Source organism: Aspergillus tanneri, assembly GCF_003426965.1.
Source record: "Aspergillus tanneri strain NIH1004 chromosome Unknown AapTan_3_pilon_pilon_pilon, whole genome shotgun sequence".
In the NCBI taxonomy this organism is placed as follows: Eukaryota; Fungi; Ascomycota; class Eurotiomycetes; order Eurotiales; family Aspergillaceae; genus Aspergillus; species Aspergillus tanneri.
The window spans coordinates 2,077,624-2,094,599 of NW_022984630.1; the positions used below are offsets into that span (position 1 = coordinate 2,077,624).

At 47.2% G+C, this 16,976-nt stretch overlaps 8 protein-coding genes across 8 annotated transcripts; 3 read left to right on the top strand and 5 right to left on the bottom strand.

Annotated features, from left to right (window-relative positions):
• Positions 1-294: 294 nt before the first annotated feature.
• Positions 295-950, top strand: ATNIH1004_004490 (uncharacterized protein; the record flags this gene model as incomplete). The annotated part of the gene is made up of 3 exons (XM_033569160.1): positions 295-318; positions 479-587; positions 694-950. The coding sequence occupies 3 exons, from the start codon at positions 295-297 to the stop codon at positions 948-950; spliced, it is 390 nt and encodes a 129-aa protein (XP_033427966.1).
• Positions 951-1,145: 195 nt separating this feature from the next.
• Positions 1,146-2,847, bottom strand: ATNIH1004_004491 (tRNA (guanine-N2-)-methyltransferase; the record flags this gene model as incomplete). The annotated part of the gene is made up of 5 exons (XM_033569161.1): positions 1,146-1,211; positions 1,262-1,386; positions 1,455-1,660; positions 1,715-2,604; positions 2,734-2,847. The coding sequence occupies 5 exons, from the start codon at positions 2,845-2,847 to the stop codon at positions 1,146-1,148; spliced, it is 1,401 nt and encodes a 466-aa protein (XP_033427967.1).
• Positions 2,848-3,379: 532 nt separating this feature from the next.
• SIR2 (putative histone deacetylase SIR2) lies at positions 3,380-5,097 on the bottom strand (the record flags this gene model as incomplete). Its single annotated transcript, XM_033569162.1, has 4 exons — positions 3,380-3,790; positions 3,850-4,404; positions 4,456-4,766; positions 4,842-5,097. The coding sequence occupies 4 exons, from the start codon at positions 5,095-5,097 to the stop codon at positions 3,380-3,382; spliced, it is 1,533 nt and encodes a 510-aa protein (XP_033427968.1).
• A 316-nt stretch (positions 5,098-5,413) lies between these two features.
• ATNIH1004_004493 (ACL4 family protein) lies at positions 5,414-6,588 on the bottom strand (the record flags this gene model as incomplete). Its single annotated transcript, XM_033569163.1, has 2 exons — positions 5,414-6,059; positions 6,122-6,588. The coding sequence occupies 2 exons, from the start codon at positions 6,586-6,588 to the stop codon at positions 5,414-5,416; spliced, it is 1,113 nt and encodes a 370-aa protein (XP_033427969.1).
• A 545-nt stretch (positions 6,589-7,133) lies between these two features.
• On the top strand, positions 7,134-7,913 carry ATNIH1004_004494 (RWD domain-containing protein; the record flags this gene model as incomplete). Its single annotated transcript, XM_033569164.1, has 2 exons — positions 7,134-7,200; positions 7,279-7,913. The coding sequence occupies 2 exons, from the start codon at positions 7,134-7,136 to the stop codon at positions 7,911-7,913; spliced, it is 702 nt and encodes a 233-aa protein (XP_033427970.1).
• A 569-nt stretch (positions 7,914-8,482) lies between these two features.
• On the bottom strand, positions 8,483-9,852 carry ATNIH1004_004495 (uncharacterized protein; the record flags this gene model as incomplete). The annotated part of the gene is made up of 2 exons (XM_033569165.1): positions 8,483-9,154; positions 9,844-9,852. The coding sequence occupies 2 exons, from the start codon at positions 9,850-9,852 to the stop codon at positions 8,483-8,485; spliced, it is 681 nt and encodes a 226-aa protein (XP_033427971.1).
• A 270-nt stretch (positions 9,853-10,122) lies between these two features.
• On the bottom strand, positions 10,123-10,797 carry MMS2 (E2 ubiquitin-conjugating protein MMS2; the record flags this gene model as incomplete). The annotated part of the gene is made up of 5 exons (XM_033569166.1): positions 10,123-10,183; positions 10,241-10,320; positions 10,380-10,505; positions 10,571-10,650; positions 10,725-10,797. The coding sequence occupies 5 exons, from the start codon at positions 10,795-10,797 to the stop codon at positions 10,123-10,125; spliced, it is 420 nt and encodes a 139-aa protein (XP_033427972.1).
• Positions 10,798-11,303: 506 nt separating this feature from the next.
• On the top strand, positions 11,304-16,801 carry ATNIH1004_004497 (putative endosomal peripheral membrane protein (Mon2); the record flags this gene model as incomplete). The annotated part of the gene is made up of 6 exons (XM_033569167.1): positions 11,304-11,381; positions 11,439-11,505; positions 11,565-11,738; positions 11,789-11,995; positions 12,054-12,142; positions 12,203-16,801. The coding sequence occupies 6 exons, from the start codon at positions 11,304-11,306 to the stop codon at positions 16,799-16,801; spliced, it is 5,214 nt and encodes a 1,737-aa protein (XP_033427973.1).
• Positions 16,802-16,976: the final 175 nt, after the last annotated feature.

Below are 16,976 nucleotides of genomic sequence, written 5' to 3' on the forward strand. Positions count from 1 at the left end.
TCTGCTCCTCTCGCAGGAATTGTATGCTTTATAATTTCCCCCGTTCTCAGAATCATGTCCGCATCATTCTCATGTCCTTTTTGCAATATCGCGGCTAGTTACCCTCCCGTCGCACCCACGACCTTCCTGAACCAGACATCCAACACGTCCGCGCAGTCTGTCTTCCCACTGTCGGATACCCATGCTCACCTTATCCTGTCTACTAGATATGTCCTTGCTTTCCTGGATATCATGCCCCTAACGAGAGGACATATACTTATCATTACGAGGGAGCATTATAAGAAATTAGGCGATATGGGAGTTACTGTTAGTCGAGAGGTAAGTGGTCTTGAATGATGAATTTTTCTTCCTTATAGACGGAGGGCGAGGGAATTACGTCTACGGTGTTGTTCGCTTATGGAGATTGTGGATGTCAATCAGCTGATTAAAAGATTAACTAAGAGATCAATGAACGAGTGAGCTAACTGCTGTATAACAGATCGGTCAATGGCTTCCAATTATCTCTCGAGTCACGATGCGAGCTCTCTATGGGGAAAGTGATTCTGATTCTGATTCCAGATGGAATTGGAACGTGGTACAGAATAATGGTATGTAATTTTTCCTTCTTCCGCCCTGTTTTTCTTTCTTTCTTTGTGATGGAATTCAACCTTGTATTTTATCTGTATACTGGTGTCGGTACTCATGAGAATATAGGGATCTCGGCAGCACAGCAGGTGCCTCATGTACACTTTCATGTCATTCCGAGACCGGCAGCGAATGCGGAGCCCGGTGCAGCGAAGATGAGTTTTGTTATGTTTGGAAGAGGGCAGAGGGATGAGTTGGATGACGAAGAGGGAGCGAAGCTAGCGGGTCTGCTGCGCCAGGAGCTGGCGAGGGAAGTGCAGCAGGTTAAACAGCAGGATGGAGTGGATCTGGAAGTAGACGAGAAGACGATGCTGGGGAAACTTTGAATGCCCATGGCAAGATATACCATGTCTTCTATGATACCAATGTTTTGTGAGGTTTGTTTGTTGGATTTGATTCACTTATGAGATATCCCATTTAGCTTTGCTTTGGGCACTTTCGTGTACACTCGATGGAATAAGCTAGGTTTATATAGTTAGATGTATGCATGACTGGCCTTTTTCGCTTCCTTTTTCGTGTCTTCATTGCGTTGCGGGACTCTCGGCTCCCGATTTGGGACTGGCGGTGGCTGAGTGCCTCGTGAAATACTGGAAAATGTTAGATAATCGTTCTTATAAACAGATGAGGGGATACAAACCTTTCTCCTAAAGGCGTTCAGGTCGTCTGCGCTGACTCCCCCGTCGTCGTCTTTGCGTCGTCCTAACGAAATATCAGAGATCTGTCCATCCGGCAGTCTTCGGTACGTGATCAGTCGTCGTGACCCTAAGAATAAAATGGTTAGTCTCAAAACCTGGGGGTAGCAATCGCATATAGACTGGGGCTGCACTTACATTGGTTGAATGGTTGTACAGAAACACTGACGACTTCTAAGTTCTGGTGCATGGGGATCATCAACTTCACGTCCTCGTCGTTGGACGTCGGCATCCACATGCACAGTCGACCATCCGTAACGAGCGTTTGAGAAGCAAAGTTAAGAATATCATGCAACATTGCTTCGAAGCCGTACGGTTTCTTAGGCGCAATGTAACCTGGTCGACTGGATAATGTTAGCCATGATTAAGGGCCATCAGCAAGCTGGTCAAGGACATACTAATGAGCCGGTACACCGTCAATAATCACCTCTTCTTTGCCCCGTCCATCGCGGGTTCCAAGAACTCTGAGGCCCTCACGGACCCCGTAAGGTGGGTCGCATACAATGCCGTCCAAGAATTGATGTTGTAGGAGAGGGGTATTTGTTAGATCCGAAGTGAACGCATCCACAAACTTGCTTATATTACCGTACTGCTGGAAATTCGAGGCCAATCCGATGAGATCTCCTTGCTTCGTCTCCCGACCGCGGAAACTTCGCGGGTCGATGTCCGAGCCAAAAGTTAAAGACCCAAAATGCGCTGCTGCTACGCAGAAGCTCCCTGTGCCGACGAACGGGTCGTAGAAGAGCTTTCCCGGGGCCGCATGGGCCATATTCGCCGTGACGAGACTCAACTCCGCGTCCATGGATGTTGTACTAATGTACCGACGCTTCTTCAGATCGTATCGGTTGACAATGTCTCGGCTGCTGTCTGCAATCCAGCGTGTGAGATAAATCCGCTGCGGCTCAAGGTCCATTTCCGACGGCCGCGTTGCGCTGGGAGTGATCGCTGCGGCTTCAATGTCCGAAAGATATTCCTCCAGGACCCAAAAGTCTTGGTCCGGGTTCTTCATCCGGATTGGACCCTCAAACCCCGTGTAGGAGAATGTTTGGATGATGTCGCGCTTTTCCCTCATGCTTCGCTTGCCGCCGAAGCAGTCGACAGTAAAGCGGAACGAGGACTCCTTGAATTCGCTCCAGCGATCCTGCGTCCGCCTGCGGACGTCGGCGTGCAGTTCATCATAATTGGTCCCTTGGCCCCAGAGTTCGAAGATGTCTTTAGCTAGGATACTGCGAGAAATCAGAGTCCGTGCAGCCGTTTCATCTGATAATTTTACAATGCAATATGGTGACTAGACGCAAGTTAGTAGCAGTATCTATGCTGGTGGATGGTGGGATGGGATTATCCGAACACCAGCATCGTTCCAATAGTGGCTAACGCTGGAAAGCCGATATTAAACTGAAAAAAAAAAAGCGCATACAAACTGATCATAAAAGATAATTTCCAAGGGAATGCCAGTTAGTGATGCCAGAGACTCGATTTCGGGCCGTCGAAAAGACTCATGGACCTGGGCGAAGCGGACTAGATATTCCATGACGATTTAGTCCAGAAGGCCGGACTGTGGTCTTTGAAATATATCCTCCTGGCTGCAACAGATACAAAAAGGATAGGTACGTGGATCGGCCGATATACTTTCCCTTAGAGCGTTTTGATGGAGGAGAAATCATTCCATGATGGTCGAAATTGTAGGAGAAAGAGAAGATTTGATTTTTTTTTTTTTTTTGGTCGTCGGAAAGAACCCGGCGGCGATGTTCTGATGACTGCCGCTGTACTGAATGGCCACCATCTCGACGAACAACGTCGGAACTACAGAACTATATGTTCTAGTGCATGTAGGAGAAGCAAACCAAACTTATTTTCCTATCGGTAGCATGGCAACTTGCCTTCTATAGGGGGAATTTATCAACAGCAAACCACAGCAACCGTATCTACGAAAAATATCCCATTCATCCCATCCAAACCCTTCAAATAAAAGTCCAGAGTAATCCTTGCGAAACAAACCGTTGAGGTACGCCGTCCCTGAATAGATACACAAGAGTCAGAATCTCCAAGACCGAACACCGCCGCTATGCGCCAACAATCTTAAACACATGTCGTGATTCATATCCTTCCGCTGGAGTAATCTCAACCTTCTCGCCTTCGGGGATCATTTTGTGCTTCAGCTCCCATCCAGCGCGGCGAGCGAGCTCAGACACCACTACGTCGCAGTCGCCCAACAGATCAATATCAAACCTAGTATGTGATACAGGCTGGATGGTGGTCAGCTTCGGCACTTGCTTGAAGATATGCCAACTTACTGTACGAGAGATGTAGATCTGAGGCACATTGCGAGGGAGCACGCCCGGAACTTCCGCCACAGGTGCCACTTTCAACGATGTGCCAATGACAATGACAAGATCCACCCGGTCACGGTCATGGTGAACCAGGCGACGACCAAACTCATCTGGAAGGTCCTCCCCGAAGAAGGTAATATCAGGCTGAAATGGGTTAGCGAAAGAACAGGAGCAATGGATATGAGGTAGAGATTTTTACGGACCTTCATAACCCCCGGTGTGGGAATTTCATACTCTTCTTCGTCCGAGCTATCCTCGCCATCATTATTGCGACTTTTTTGGGTTCCGTTGGTGCTGCGTTTGCGCTTCATCCCCTGCGCTTTTAACGAATCCTCGTTGATAATCTTTCGACAGGATGAGCACTCAGGAATGACTCCCTTTTGAATATCCTCAAAAATCTCACTTCCCTGGACCTGATACTTGCATTTGACGCACGTAGCCGTTGCAAATGACCCGTGGCATTGTACAATCTTCTCAGGAAGCACACCTGCATTGGCTTCAATATTGTCGATATTCTGCGTATAGTTTGTCAGAAGTTTCCCTTTGTCCTGCAGCAGCCGAATGAATTTATGCGTCGGCGAGTATTTCTTCTCGGTAGGTAAGATATCCTTTGCGATAGAGAAGAAAATGCTGGGATCTTCGCGGAAGACCTGAATATCAAAAACTTCCTGAGGGTCACTCAGACCCAAATGCTCCAACTGCGAATAAAGCCCGGTGTCTTTGGATCGGAAGTCCGGAATTCCGAGACTTGTAGAGATCTAGTGAGCTAGTCAGTGTATGCACGTCAAGACAAGTAACAGAGGACTCACGCCAGCACCCGTTAACACGATGATATTCTGGGATTCTTGGAGCAGTCTGACAGCATCCTCGATCGTGTTGTACTGGGGGAGCTTTTGGCGCCTAGAGAATTCCCGCGAGATAGCGATGGCTAGAAGAGGATGGTAGGCTTCATCCGGCGCACCGTCAAGGAAATCTGGGGGCAAGATGCCGAATGCTGTGCACAACTTCTTTGCGGTCACAGTATCCTGACCAATTGTTTCTCCCACAAATGCGGCCTTGCCAATCTCATGAAGCCGGTTCCGGAAAGCGATAGCTTCATCCAAGGTGCAGGCATCGGGGACTAGGCCAGGAACCGTCAGTAAACGAACGGAGAAGCGGATTCGACGACGCCGGGTCCGGTATAGAGCGAGCTTACCTCCATCGCGCAGTTGCTCATCGCGAAGAACTTGAATAGTGTCTTCGTGTAGAGACTGGGTCTCCCACTCTTCTTCCGAGCCATCACTGTCTGTCTCGTACTCCGACTGAGACACTTCTTTCTCCACCGCGACCGTTGTCTCCGTCGTGATCGTCTCTTCCACGTCCGTGGAGGAAGCCATATTGACGACATCCACTTCACTCACCGAATTCTTCAACGACGAAATCTCCCCGCCGAGTGCCGGTACTGGGTCCATCCTGTAGGGGAGATAGGACACTTCCAGCAACCTCGATTACAACCTGCTCACTCACATTGGGCTTTTTCGCCACGCGAAGACCGAACTGCCGGGGCCAAAATTAGCTGCGTATCTCCGGAGGAAAGCGGTCGGAGCGGCTTTTTTTCCGATGGCGCCGCCCAATATCAAATAACAAAGAAATTATGTCCTACACAGTGAATGGGTGCAATAAGCAGTAGTATCTACCTAGGTACCAGGTTACATCGGCAGAATCTTCTCTATTGGTATCATTACATGAACGAAGTTTTGTCTCATAAGACTGATGTGGCTGGAACTTTTAGGTGTCGGCCATCTCATGGTCCCCGTCAGACTCGACCTCGATCTCCTCGTCCTCCCAGTCTCCTTCTCCCTCTCCTCCCTCTTCGCCATCCTCCTCATCCATCTCCTCGCCTAGTTCTTTGTTCATCTCTTGGACCAGCTCCGTGGCATGTTCTTTCAATCTCTCGTCTTCATATTGGATGAGATCGTAGAGGGCGAGGCTTTGTTTCAGCCATTCACGACTAGCAACTAGCGAGGCATGTCGTTTCGATTCCGCCGAGTCGTCCACCTCGGCATCTTTGGGTGCTTGCTGTTTGTCTGCGAGAAGTTGGAGACACCACCCTCCTAGGTACCAGGCTTCTACACTCTGATCATCTTCCAGAATCAGGCGCTCCAGAACATCAAGTGCCTCCAGCTCCATGGAGACTTCCATCAACAGTCGAGTCAAGCTGATTCTCGTCGCAAAGTCTGGAATAGTAAGGCTATCTGGTGGTAAGTCCTTCCATAGCGAAAGACTCTTTGTAAGTGCTGCGCGAGCATCGTCTATTCGTAGCTGTGAAATTCTGATAGAAGCAAGGGTTTGTAACACTTCAGGCGCATCAGGATTAACATGAAGAGCCTCCGTGATCAAAGATTCACAACGGCGTTCCGCATCTTCCTCCCAACTAATCATTGTCAGCCAATTGCAATTTTAGTAGGAAAAAAAAAGAAAAAAAAGGCAACTTACGAAAGGTCAGTCATGTAAATCTCAGCAACGCCGCACAAAGCGTTGGCCATCTTGCGTTTCTTCCCCTCTAATTCAATGGCTTCTTGAGGACTGGAGTCACCTTCGAGCTGTTGGATAACATGCCGGAGGACTGAGACGCCCTTTTCAAACCATTGCACGCTATCCCTCCCTCCTAGCTCACTTAGCTGAGCCAGCCATAAGAACTTTTCAGCACCTCCTCCCTGGGATTCTGGTATCGCACCAGTCGGATCCAGCTCAACTGCACGCAAAAAATGTTCCCTAGCCACATCGATATCCCCCAGTTCAACGTAGATCTCTGCGACCAAATTCAACGCGGAGAGGTGACTTGGCGAATTGGCAGGCGCATTGTCGAGTGCATGCTGGGCTAATGCGAGAGCGCCATCGGGCTGTCCTGTCTGAAGAAGAATTGTCGCTTGATCGAGTAGTTTAGAAGGATTCTCGTTCATCTTCTGTTTTGAAACCGAGCCGCCGGCGCTCAGAATGGACTTAGATTTAGATGTTCTCTTTTTTTTCTGGGGCCTGGGTTTGCCCATGATCTAACTGCCGGAAGAAAGAAAATATAGGAAAACGTTAAAGGGCAAAGAAAGAGCCAGACGTACCCTCCAATTCTGAAAACAAAGTAAGCCTAGCTATAAACTGAATAAATGAATGAATTATACTAAAGACCTACGGTCTTCTTTGCAGGTCGAGAAGAGCGAAGCATTTAGAATGCTTTCGGGTCTAACAATTTTGGGGATTTCTTATCTGTTTGCTCGGTTTGCATGTGGGACTGCAATATTCAATGTACTCGAGGTGATCCAGCGTCCTACATATTCACCCTAAAATACTCTTTGGAGGAGTGCCTTGTTGCATTTGTTTTTGCCGGTGTTTGAATGCCTATAGGCTGGAGAAATCCCTCCTTGTGGATGCAGCAATTTTAAGCACTCTTCCCGCCCCTGATTCCTTACGACCTGAACCCCTCCAAACCCGGCCGCGGCACAATTGAAGCGATATGGGCCGCGAAGATCAGATCGAAGAGCGCGAGGTGCTCGATTCAATTTTCCCAGATGAAATCACAGGTGAGTGGTGAATTTTTTTTTTATGGCACTGTAAGCGTATTCTGGGAATCACGCTGACTAGGACCTGATACTTTCAAGATATATCCGACACCTCATACCGGATATCAGTCACCTTGGACACACCCGAAAATGACATCGAGGAGACTCAACAGCCTATTTTGATGCTACAGGTGTCATATCCAACTGACTACCCAGATGTGGCTCCGGACCTAGAAATATCTGCCCCTCCCAATGCACCCAAACATCCGCGACTAGATATCCAGGAGGACCGCGACCGACTCCTCGAAGCCCTGCAGCCGACTATCGAAGAGAATATAGGGATGGCGATGGTGTTCACACTTGTGAGTGCTCTGAAGGAGAGTGCCGAGCAACTCATGTCGGAGCGGGTAAATGCCGTGCACGCACAAAAAGAGATGGAGGCCGCAAAGGCAGAGGAGGAAGAGAACAAAAAGTTCCATGGTACGGCCGTAACCAGGGAATCCTTTTTAGAATGGCAAGCGAAATTCATACAGGAAATGGCGGAGGAGGAGAGGAGACAACTGGAGGAGAAGGAGGTGGAGGATAAGAAATCCAACAAAAAGACAACGGCTAAGGAAGAGAAAAAGTGGTCAGGCAAAGAGCTGTGGGAACGGGGCTTGGCTGGAAAAGCAGACTTTGATGAGGATGAAGAAGATTCTATGCCGGCCGTGGGGAAGATGAAAATAGCTGCGTAGGAATTTGTTCGAGGGAAGATTTCGTCATGAAATATTTGGCTCGTTCCAGCGCTACCTATACAAAGGTCCGGTCAATGTAAATACATGCTATCTTGAATCAAGTAGTGAAAGGAACTTGAATATGGAGTAGTCTATCATGGTATTTTTATATATAGAACTGTTCTGGTAAAGCTGAGCTCAATAATAGACTTGGGAGGTCAGTGATCTGATCTAAGAAAACTGCTCAGATGTTATCAACCAAAGGTCCAATGTCTCTAGGGTCCGTGAAATTAGACTTTGCATGACCTAATTACCACTGCTTGTTTTCAGCAAGGTTGAGCAGTACAGGAATCTGCTCTTGGAGCTCCTGGTAGAGGTTTGTGTAGGCGCCGAGAATACGGTACTTCGGCTTGCGGCTTGCATCTCTTGTACAGAGTCACCCACCCACTGTTTTCTGACCTGACGCAGAGATAGTACCTGTATTTATACTTGGAAATTTCGGTTCGTAACAACTTCCAGCATGATGGATATTGATCACGAGCAATAAATAAAAGCTCGGACCAGGCTTGATATAGCATGACTAGAAGCCCTTAAACCAGCACATCCGGTTTAATGGAGTTCTGCTTTTGTTCTTTTTCTGCTAGTGTGCGCTCGGCGAGAACAACTTCCCACAGTGCCTCTGCATGCTTTTTGTTCTTCATATCCGTATGGTGAATTTTTTGATTTGCGTCCTTTATTGCTGTTTGGACCGCGGTCCTCCACTTGGTCTTTTCTTCATGACCAGTCAAGGAGTCCCAATCATCTTCATCCTTGGTGAACGGTTGGTCCATTTGCAGTCTTTCTCGACGCTCGACCAGATTCCATCGCTTTTCGAGCTTTGTTCTTAGAACACCACTGAGGTTTTTGGGCTGAGGTTTCTTGATGCGCAGAAATGGTACCCCACGTGCGTTGACGAGCACTGGGATCCGTCGCTTGCCACTTACAACGGGCCGAGGGCGTGATAAGATAGGCAGAGCATCAGGATGTCGTCGAGCAGTAAGTTTTTGAAAATGCTCGGTCTCTTCTTTCTTTTGCTGTTTCTTAGATACCAGCTTCGCAGGTCTTGCTCTTGCTAATTCCTTTTGTGCTGTAATCTTCTGTTGCTTAATTGACTCGCTCTCCGCAATAATATCAGTTATACGTCGTAGATCGTAGTGGTTTCCATGGGAAGCTGAATATAGAAGGTCGAAAGCCTGCAGTTTTGAGGTGACCGAAGAGATTAGCTGATTTGTTAATTAAACGGGGAGAGGTCAGATGTATGTACTTCATATCCAGCCCTCAGAGCATTTGCGGTTTGGGATGGGCTCTGAAGGTCTTTGCATCTATGAAACTTCTGTTGTACGAGGCGTTTGGAGCTGTTGAGCTCTGGGGTTGTTGCCGGTAGTTTAGTACATTGTCGGAGAAGCGCACGATAGAGTGCTAAGCCTGGTAGGATAGAACCTGTTAGTACGTCTCCCTTGATTCAAGCGGGAAATCGATATATAGTACTTACAGGCAAAGCGATGAGCCCCAGAAAATCTGGGGACAATTACCTTGTGCATTCTGCAAGAGCTTCTCCGGATTTTTAAGGATTAGGTTATCGTTGCCATCTTGGGCAGTCTGCACATGTCTTGCGGGTAGTCACGTGCTGATTGTACCATGAGGCATGTACAGAACAGCAATTAATTGTCGACAAATAGAGTCACCTGAGGCACAAGTCTCGTAACTGACAATTATTCAAAGATTATAGGTGGACCAAATAATTTCCACTATCATCTCCACTAGTGGTGACTATCGGTTTTAATGCTTCAGCTCTAGTCCTTGCATTTAAAGCTGCATGTATAAATGATGTTGTTAGGACAATTCTAGTCTGATATTAATTGTTTAAACATATTATGATCTTCGTGTTGGCCCATCGTTGCGTCTAGCTTACCTGTGTCATTGGCGGCTCACTGAATGCTAGTTGATATCCCACCTAAAATTACATTAAGAGTAGCTCCCATCATCAAGTGAGCCACGAAAGCAGGGAAGTAAAATAATTCTAGATTTAAGTATTCTGAAGCTAGGCTTCAAAAAGAAACCACGCCATGCCCGCCATCATGCATAGACTGTACACGCTCTAATAAGCCAAGGAAGAGGTAGATGAACCTGACACAAAAACCAACCATAGTACTCCGATTCTGGATCCCGGGCCATTTATAACGCAGTAGATTTAGAAGTTAGATCCTTCGGGGGGCTGGGGAAGCTTCTTATGTTGTGGAAGGGCCATGTATCTGGGGGGAGAATTATGTTGGCTTAGTTCCCTAGGAAAGATAGTATGTCACACTTACCTTCTAATCTCGAGAAGAATAGTCTCCATGGTATAATCGCGCTTCCATTGAGCGATGCATGGCAGTTTTGTGGGATCAACCTAACAATGTATAAGAGACATTCTACCTCGGAGTTCTAAGCAAGCAGGGCAAGCTGTACCTTTCCAGTTCGTGGATCAACACAGGGAAGATTCACACGTGAAATGAATTGAATGGTCGGGGGGTTGTCGGGGTAGTCTGGGCCGCAATGGATATTAACACTGTATATTCTGTTCTCGTGAACACTCTATGGTTTGGAGGTCAGCAGGGCTGGTATGTAGTATGGCTTGCAGGCTTAAATGTTGCACGAACATGAGGGGGGCCAAGAATAGTTCCATTCCAGTTGCTCATCATCGTGTCATCTCCATCGGCAAGACCATACGAACATGCCTCTAAATTGAGAGAGAGTAATATCAGCACGGCTATATTTAATGGCTGCAAACAATAGGTGGGGGAGGGCATCTACCAGCACCGAGGCCCTTCTCACCCTTCTCAAGCTCCTCAAGGAGCCTGAAATTCCTGGGAACTTTAGCTGACATTGTACGAAGGACAAAGTTCAGTTATAGAAATTATCAATGAGAACTTTGACCAGGGAACGACGAGTAAAGTTGATGGGAGGGGAATCTATAAAACGAGGCGAAGGAGGGGCACTGCAGATGTATCCCACCTTCACTGACTGGGCGTATCGCACTGACTTCCTGCAAAGGAGAACCACGTGATGATAACGAACTCTCTCACAATGTCACGTGATATAGATATATCCGCTGGTGCCTTGGCATTCCTGGAGATGCCGCTGTTGGATACATGTTAGATTGAAGCGTTCTCATCGCAATTCTCATGCCTCTGGACTGAGCGTGGTCTATTGAACATTTTCAGGAACATATGAAAGATCGAGGTTAATGCAGTGATGCGAATCTCCTAGTTGTTTTTTCCCCTAATTAATTGTTCAACCACTTCCTGAAGCTATAGCTGTCTCGAATCGTTTGATAGCTTGTTCATACCGATAGTGGCGTTTGCCATGCTTTGATCCAACCATTCGTTGGAAATGTCCTCCCAGTTTCTGCAGGCGGAACTTTTGAATCTTATTCAGGAGTCTAAGAGAAGAAACTCCGACCTGCGAAATGTGAGCTCGATGGAGAAGAGAGACGTGTCGTAATCTCCATACTGACCGAAGTTATAGTCGGCCGAAGAGTCTCTCAATGAACTAAAGAGCTTACCGTCTACTTCGGAGGCTCAGATCTCCGCTGGTGAGATTCTGAAAACTCCCTCTTGACCCTTTTGTGGTAGACTTACTGACTTCATGGAGACCTGGTGCGCAAACCGAAGTTCGTCGACCCATTTATTTTGGCCTGTCATTCTCGCCATGCGAAGCTATCGGGAATCGGAGTTGTCTGCCTTCAGAGGTTGGTGGCATCCCGGTCATTACCTTCCCAGAGACTGGAAGACGTCCTCGGCGGATTGAAAGAAACGACAAATCTGAGTATGTCTTTCCACTTACTCTAATACTCATCGCAGTACTGACCTGTTAAGGTCTGGACATCCAATTGAAGATTCTACAAACTCTTCCTTCATTGTTGCAACATTATTCTAATGATCTTGGCGGTGAGCTGTTGGTGAGTATGTTGGAAATATGCGCCACCCTACAGGCGAGCAAAACACTTGCGCTTTCCAGTACAGCTGCAGCCACACTCCAACAGCTGGTGGTGTCAACGTTTGAGCGAGTCTCTGAGGAAGACAGTGAGTTACTAAAATTTTATTTTGACGCTATTCTGGCTGGTTGCTGACGGGTCCTCAGAAACCCTAGACGAGTCTAAGCCAACGGTGACCATCAAAGTTGATGGGAATCACACTAAAATTGGGTACTTTGCGTACGATGCTTTACGGGTGAGACTTGCACACCGGCTCCGTATCTTTGGTGTGCTAGCCTGCTAACATATTCTGTAGGTTTTGGATGATCTCTGCTGCGTTGTTGATGGCGAACAACTTCATTTCTTGCGCATCAAGTCACTTTCCCCAGCCTTCACCCTGGAACTAATCGAGAACGTCTTACTTAACTCTGGTAGCCTTTTTATTGGCCATACGGAACTCGCCCATGTGTTGCGAGTTCGGCTTATGCCAATGATCATAAGATTCTTATCCGAAAGGCATAACTTTGCTCTGACTGTCCGTGTTTCGCGGATTCTTCTCCTGCTTCTCAAGCGCCATATGTCTCTTCTCACATCAGAGTGTGAAATGGCATTGAGTCTTTTAACACATTTGCTTGAACCTGATAGTACATTGCCTTGGAAACGAATCTTGTGTATGGAAGTGTTCCGAGGATTGTACGCAGAACCAGGGCTCATACGGCTCATTTATTCTCTTTATGACGGAGAAGATGGAAGAAAAAACAGCCTCAAAGATCACATGGCCTCGCTTGTTCGTTTATCATCCGAGAAACCCTCGTTGATTGGTGTTAGCAGCCGGTCAACTGTGCCTTTGCGTGCCGAACATTCAAGATCTATTACTGAAGAGCAAATTACCCTTGAGGCAGGCGGAGTGGCTGGAGTCATTGGAACAACGGTTACATCAGCTGATACCAATGTGCCGGGCATCAGTAGCCAATGGAGTGTTGTTCGCACGCCGTACCTAGAATTGCTTGACAAATCGGAACCACCTCAGCCTCCAGAAACTTATGTTTACGGGCTTGTGCTGAACTGTATAAGTTCATTTGCCGAGGAACTTGCTAAATTCATCCTTCCGTTGACGGTGCCTGATCTAAAACAGAAGAGAAAAAGTCATATTACAAGTCCTGACCAGGCCACAGACTCTACTCGACGTTCTCATGACATCCAGAGGACAAACTCCCACAAGAGCAGTCATCAATCAAGTACGAAGAAGGCAACCATGCCTATAAATCCTCTACAACTTGAATCCCATCCTCAGTTGGGGGCTATCAAAACTTGTGCTGGGATTATTGAGAATTGTTGGCCTGCTGTCCTTGCAGCTTGCTCAACTTTTCTCTATGCGTCACTGGACGATGAGTTTTACCACAACCTTGTCCGTTCTTTTCAAAAACTAGCCCATGTGGCAGGTCTTCTGAGATTGTCAACTCCCAGGGATGCTTTTCTTACAACGCTGGGAAAAGCAGCCGTACCGGCTGAGACAGGTGCCATGAAGACTACCGGGCCCATTGGGAAAGTTTCCTCTCTTCCTCAACCCAGCCAGACAGTAGATGAAAAGCGGAAAGGGGTGGAAGTGCCACCTTTTGGATCCCCAGTATCTGAAGCATCCGCAACTGCTTTGAACAAGTCCCGTGTATTTCCCAGCACAAGAAATCTTTTATGTTTGCGTGCTTTGCTTAACCTGGGCATTGCTCTTGGCCCTACCTTAGACCAGCCGGCCTGGTCTATAATCCTAGGCACGCTACAAGATACGGAGTTGCTGATTGGTATCGGCTCAACAAAAACGAATGCCATAGTATCTAGCTCTGGTGAAATTTCGTCTGCCACGGGAGTTGACGTTCCTAGAGCTAACACCGGAAATGAGATACTCGCTGTACTCTCAGCGTCTGCTAAGCTATTTGAAAGCACCAGTGACTATCCAAGCAGCTCATTTCAAGAACTGCTATCTGCATTGGTGAATCTCTCTACGACAACTGAGGAACATGATGAAAGGGACTCTTCGGTACCAGCATCAAGTTCCTCCCAGACACCGTATCAGCGCTCTGGCCGTATGCGCAGGAATGCCCGCCGTGTCTCGCTCGCAATTGGCAAAAATCAAATGCAAGATGAAGAATTGAGATTTGTTCTGGAGAAGTCAAACGAGTTGGGCAGATCAAATTTGGAAAGGTTGTCATCTCTGGATGAGAGCGACAGCAGCGTCTGGCAGCTCTTATCCGACAGGCTCATGACGAGCGCGGCTGATAGAGAAATAAGCCAAAGTCTTCGACTGCAAGCGAACGAAATCTTGAATAGTCTCGTATCCCAGACTATGAAACAGATGCCTGGCGACAGTGACCAAATGCGAAACGTACGGCAAAAGAGAAACCTCGAGACTCTGAGGCGGCAGATCGAATTGCTTTATGAAATAGGTGCATGTCAGCTGGGTTCCCCCTCTGGCATAATAATAGAGATACATGCACAAAGCTTGGAGACTTTGAAAAGTATCTTGGAACAGTATGGAGATACTTTTGTCGATGGCTGGGCTATCGTCTTCGACCTTATTTCTAGTGTTTTTGGGGATAGCCGAACGGGAGAGCGTAAAGAATCCATGACTATTAGCAAAGATCGCAAGGCTTTCCTAATAGCAGATTCGAATCAACTTATTCGAATCTCATATAAGTCTCTGCAACTAATAGCTTCGGATTTCATTGCTCTTCTACCGTTGCCGTGTCACTTGGACCTTGTAGAGGCGTTTTCTAAGTTTGCGATACAGCAGCAAGATTTCAATATCTCACTAACGACGACATCATCTTTCTGGAATGTGTCTGACTTTCTTCAGGGCCAAATTAAGCAGTTCTCGATCGAGTCTAGTGTCGATGTCTCGGTGAGCGAGGAATCGCTTGTGACTCTTGCTAAGGACAATGACCCTTCTGTTTCTCGGAACGCTCTCTGGCTCTTGCTGCTATTACGAATTGTTGACCTTACAACCGATAGCAGGTCAGAAATTAGGAATTGCGCAGTGCATACACTTCTAAGGATTTTTGATGCATATGGTCAACAACTACCACCCAAGGCATGGTCTCTGTGTCTTAATCGGGTAATGTTCCAAATGATAGAGGAAATCGAGACTGAGCTAAACAGTGTTCGTGGTACGGGAAGTAAGGGAGACTCAGATGAGCTCCATTCATGGGTTGAGACAGCGGTTGTTACGATCAAGGGAATTTCTGATCTAATCACAAATTTCTTCGAAGCCATCACTCCAGATGAAAGGTTCGATCAATCATGGAAACGGCTGCTGGATCATTTTCATGACTTCACTGCTCTATATTATCTAGAGCTTAGTGAAGCCGTATTCACTAGTTTGACGAACATCCTTCTTCGAGTGCACTCTCCAAATACTTTGAGCAAAGAGTCTTTACAAGCTGTATGGACACTATGGATCAATGGCCATCCCGCTCATAGGGAAGATTTGTTGGACATGGATTGCCCAAATCAAGATGCTGCAATAGCTTATCTACACGCGTTCCAACAGGTGTATCGCTTATATAAGGATGAGATGACGGGGTCTCATGTTGAGAAGATCCTAAACCATATACAGCTTCTTGCGTGGAATTCTATCTCTCCACGATACTCGCCTGATATAGATCGCCCGTCGGGTTTGCAAGCTCTGATCATTGACTGCGTGAAGATGATTTGCCTTGATAAAAATGATTCTCAAGCAGAAATCCTGACGTGCCTTGCAAGATTTGCTGATTCCGCGTTGACGAAGTGGTCACCGACTCGTGACTCAAGAATACCTACGTATGTTGCATTCTCAAAGAGTGCAATAGAACTCCTCAGTTGGTATATTGCGGACTTTGGGATTAAGAGGGAGATATTTGTCAGCGGTTCCCTCACAACTGCTCTAGAGCATCTCGTGAACCCGGTTTCTCAGAAGTATGAATGGACCGGGAAAGATCGCGAGCCTTCCTTGTGGAGAAAGTCAACCACTGCATCGCTGGATGTTCTTGAAGTCGCAATTCCATACGTGGAGAAACAATATGAAAAAGCAAATCAGTCAGAAATTTCACGTTTCTGGACCGGCATTGTTGACCTCGCAAACGGCATAATTTCTGCCAAAGGTTGTCGAACTGTGGCAGTTCCTCGAGCAAACATACTTGCGGACGAGTCTTTTGATGTCGCTGCCTTCCAAAGGCTAAAGACACTTATTATTCCGTCCCTTGGAGTACCTATCATCCCTGATGCTATTCGGCGGGATTTTGCGTGTGCGCTGCTATCCTCATCCTTCATTTATCTACCACAACGATTTGATCTTCCCAGCAAGTTTCCGGACGGCGAGCCTCTTGAGGATATATACGACCTACGCCCTGGGAGAACCTCTAATCCGTCACCAACAGCACGGACCAAGATGGCATACGCCGCACTGGACACCTTTTTCGAATTAGCAGCTTCACCTACGCCAGAACAACAAAAGGGCAACGGCTCGGAACAAACACTGGAAAGTGAGACTCGGACATCTGCACGGATCTTGCTTGCTCGTTCAATTTCCCCGTATCTCATACTACGGAGTGCTGTGTCGTTGAAAGGGTATATTGCAGATCAACCCCTTCGGGGTCTCATGCCTCAGCCCACTCCTGCACGCAAGGCGCTCTTGCATCTTCTTCTAGGCATGGTAAATCTACGGAGCGAGCCTTCGGCGATTCCCCAGCCCACTATCAACACAGGTACAGCTGTGTCACCCAAGGAATCGGATGTGATCAGCCTTCACGGCCAGAAGAAACATTTGGAATGGATATACCCCCTCGTCGTACAGGCTATGCAGGTTGCAGGCAAAGAAAAAGACGATGGGGAAGTTCTCCATGCTCTTGGAAAGGTATTACATGAGATTGGAGGTTCTTACTAGTATACAAAGTTACAGGTTTTCTCTATTCTTTCTATGGTGTACTCGGACGGAAAAGAAGATTTCTAAGTCTCTTTTCATCCCCTCTCCCTATGAGTTTCAGGTAAAAAAATTTGTACAGGATTATAGAATCCACTGGTCATAAATCGTGCTCAGATAGAAAGGTCTCTCTTTTCAC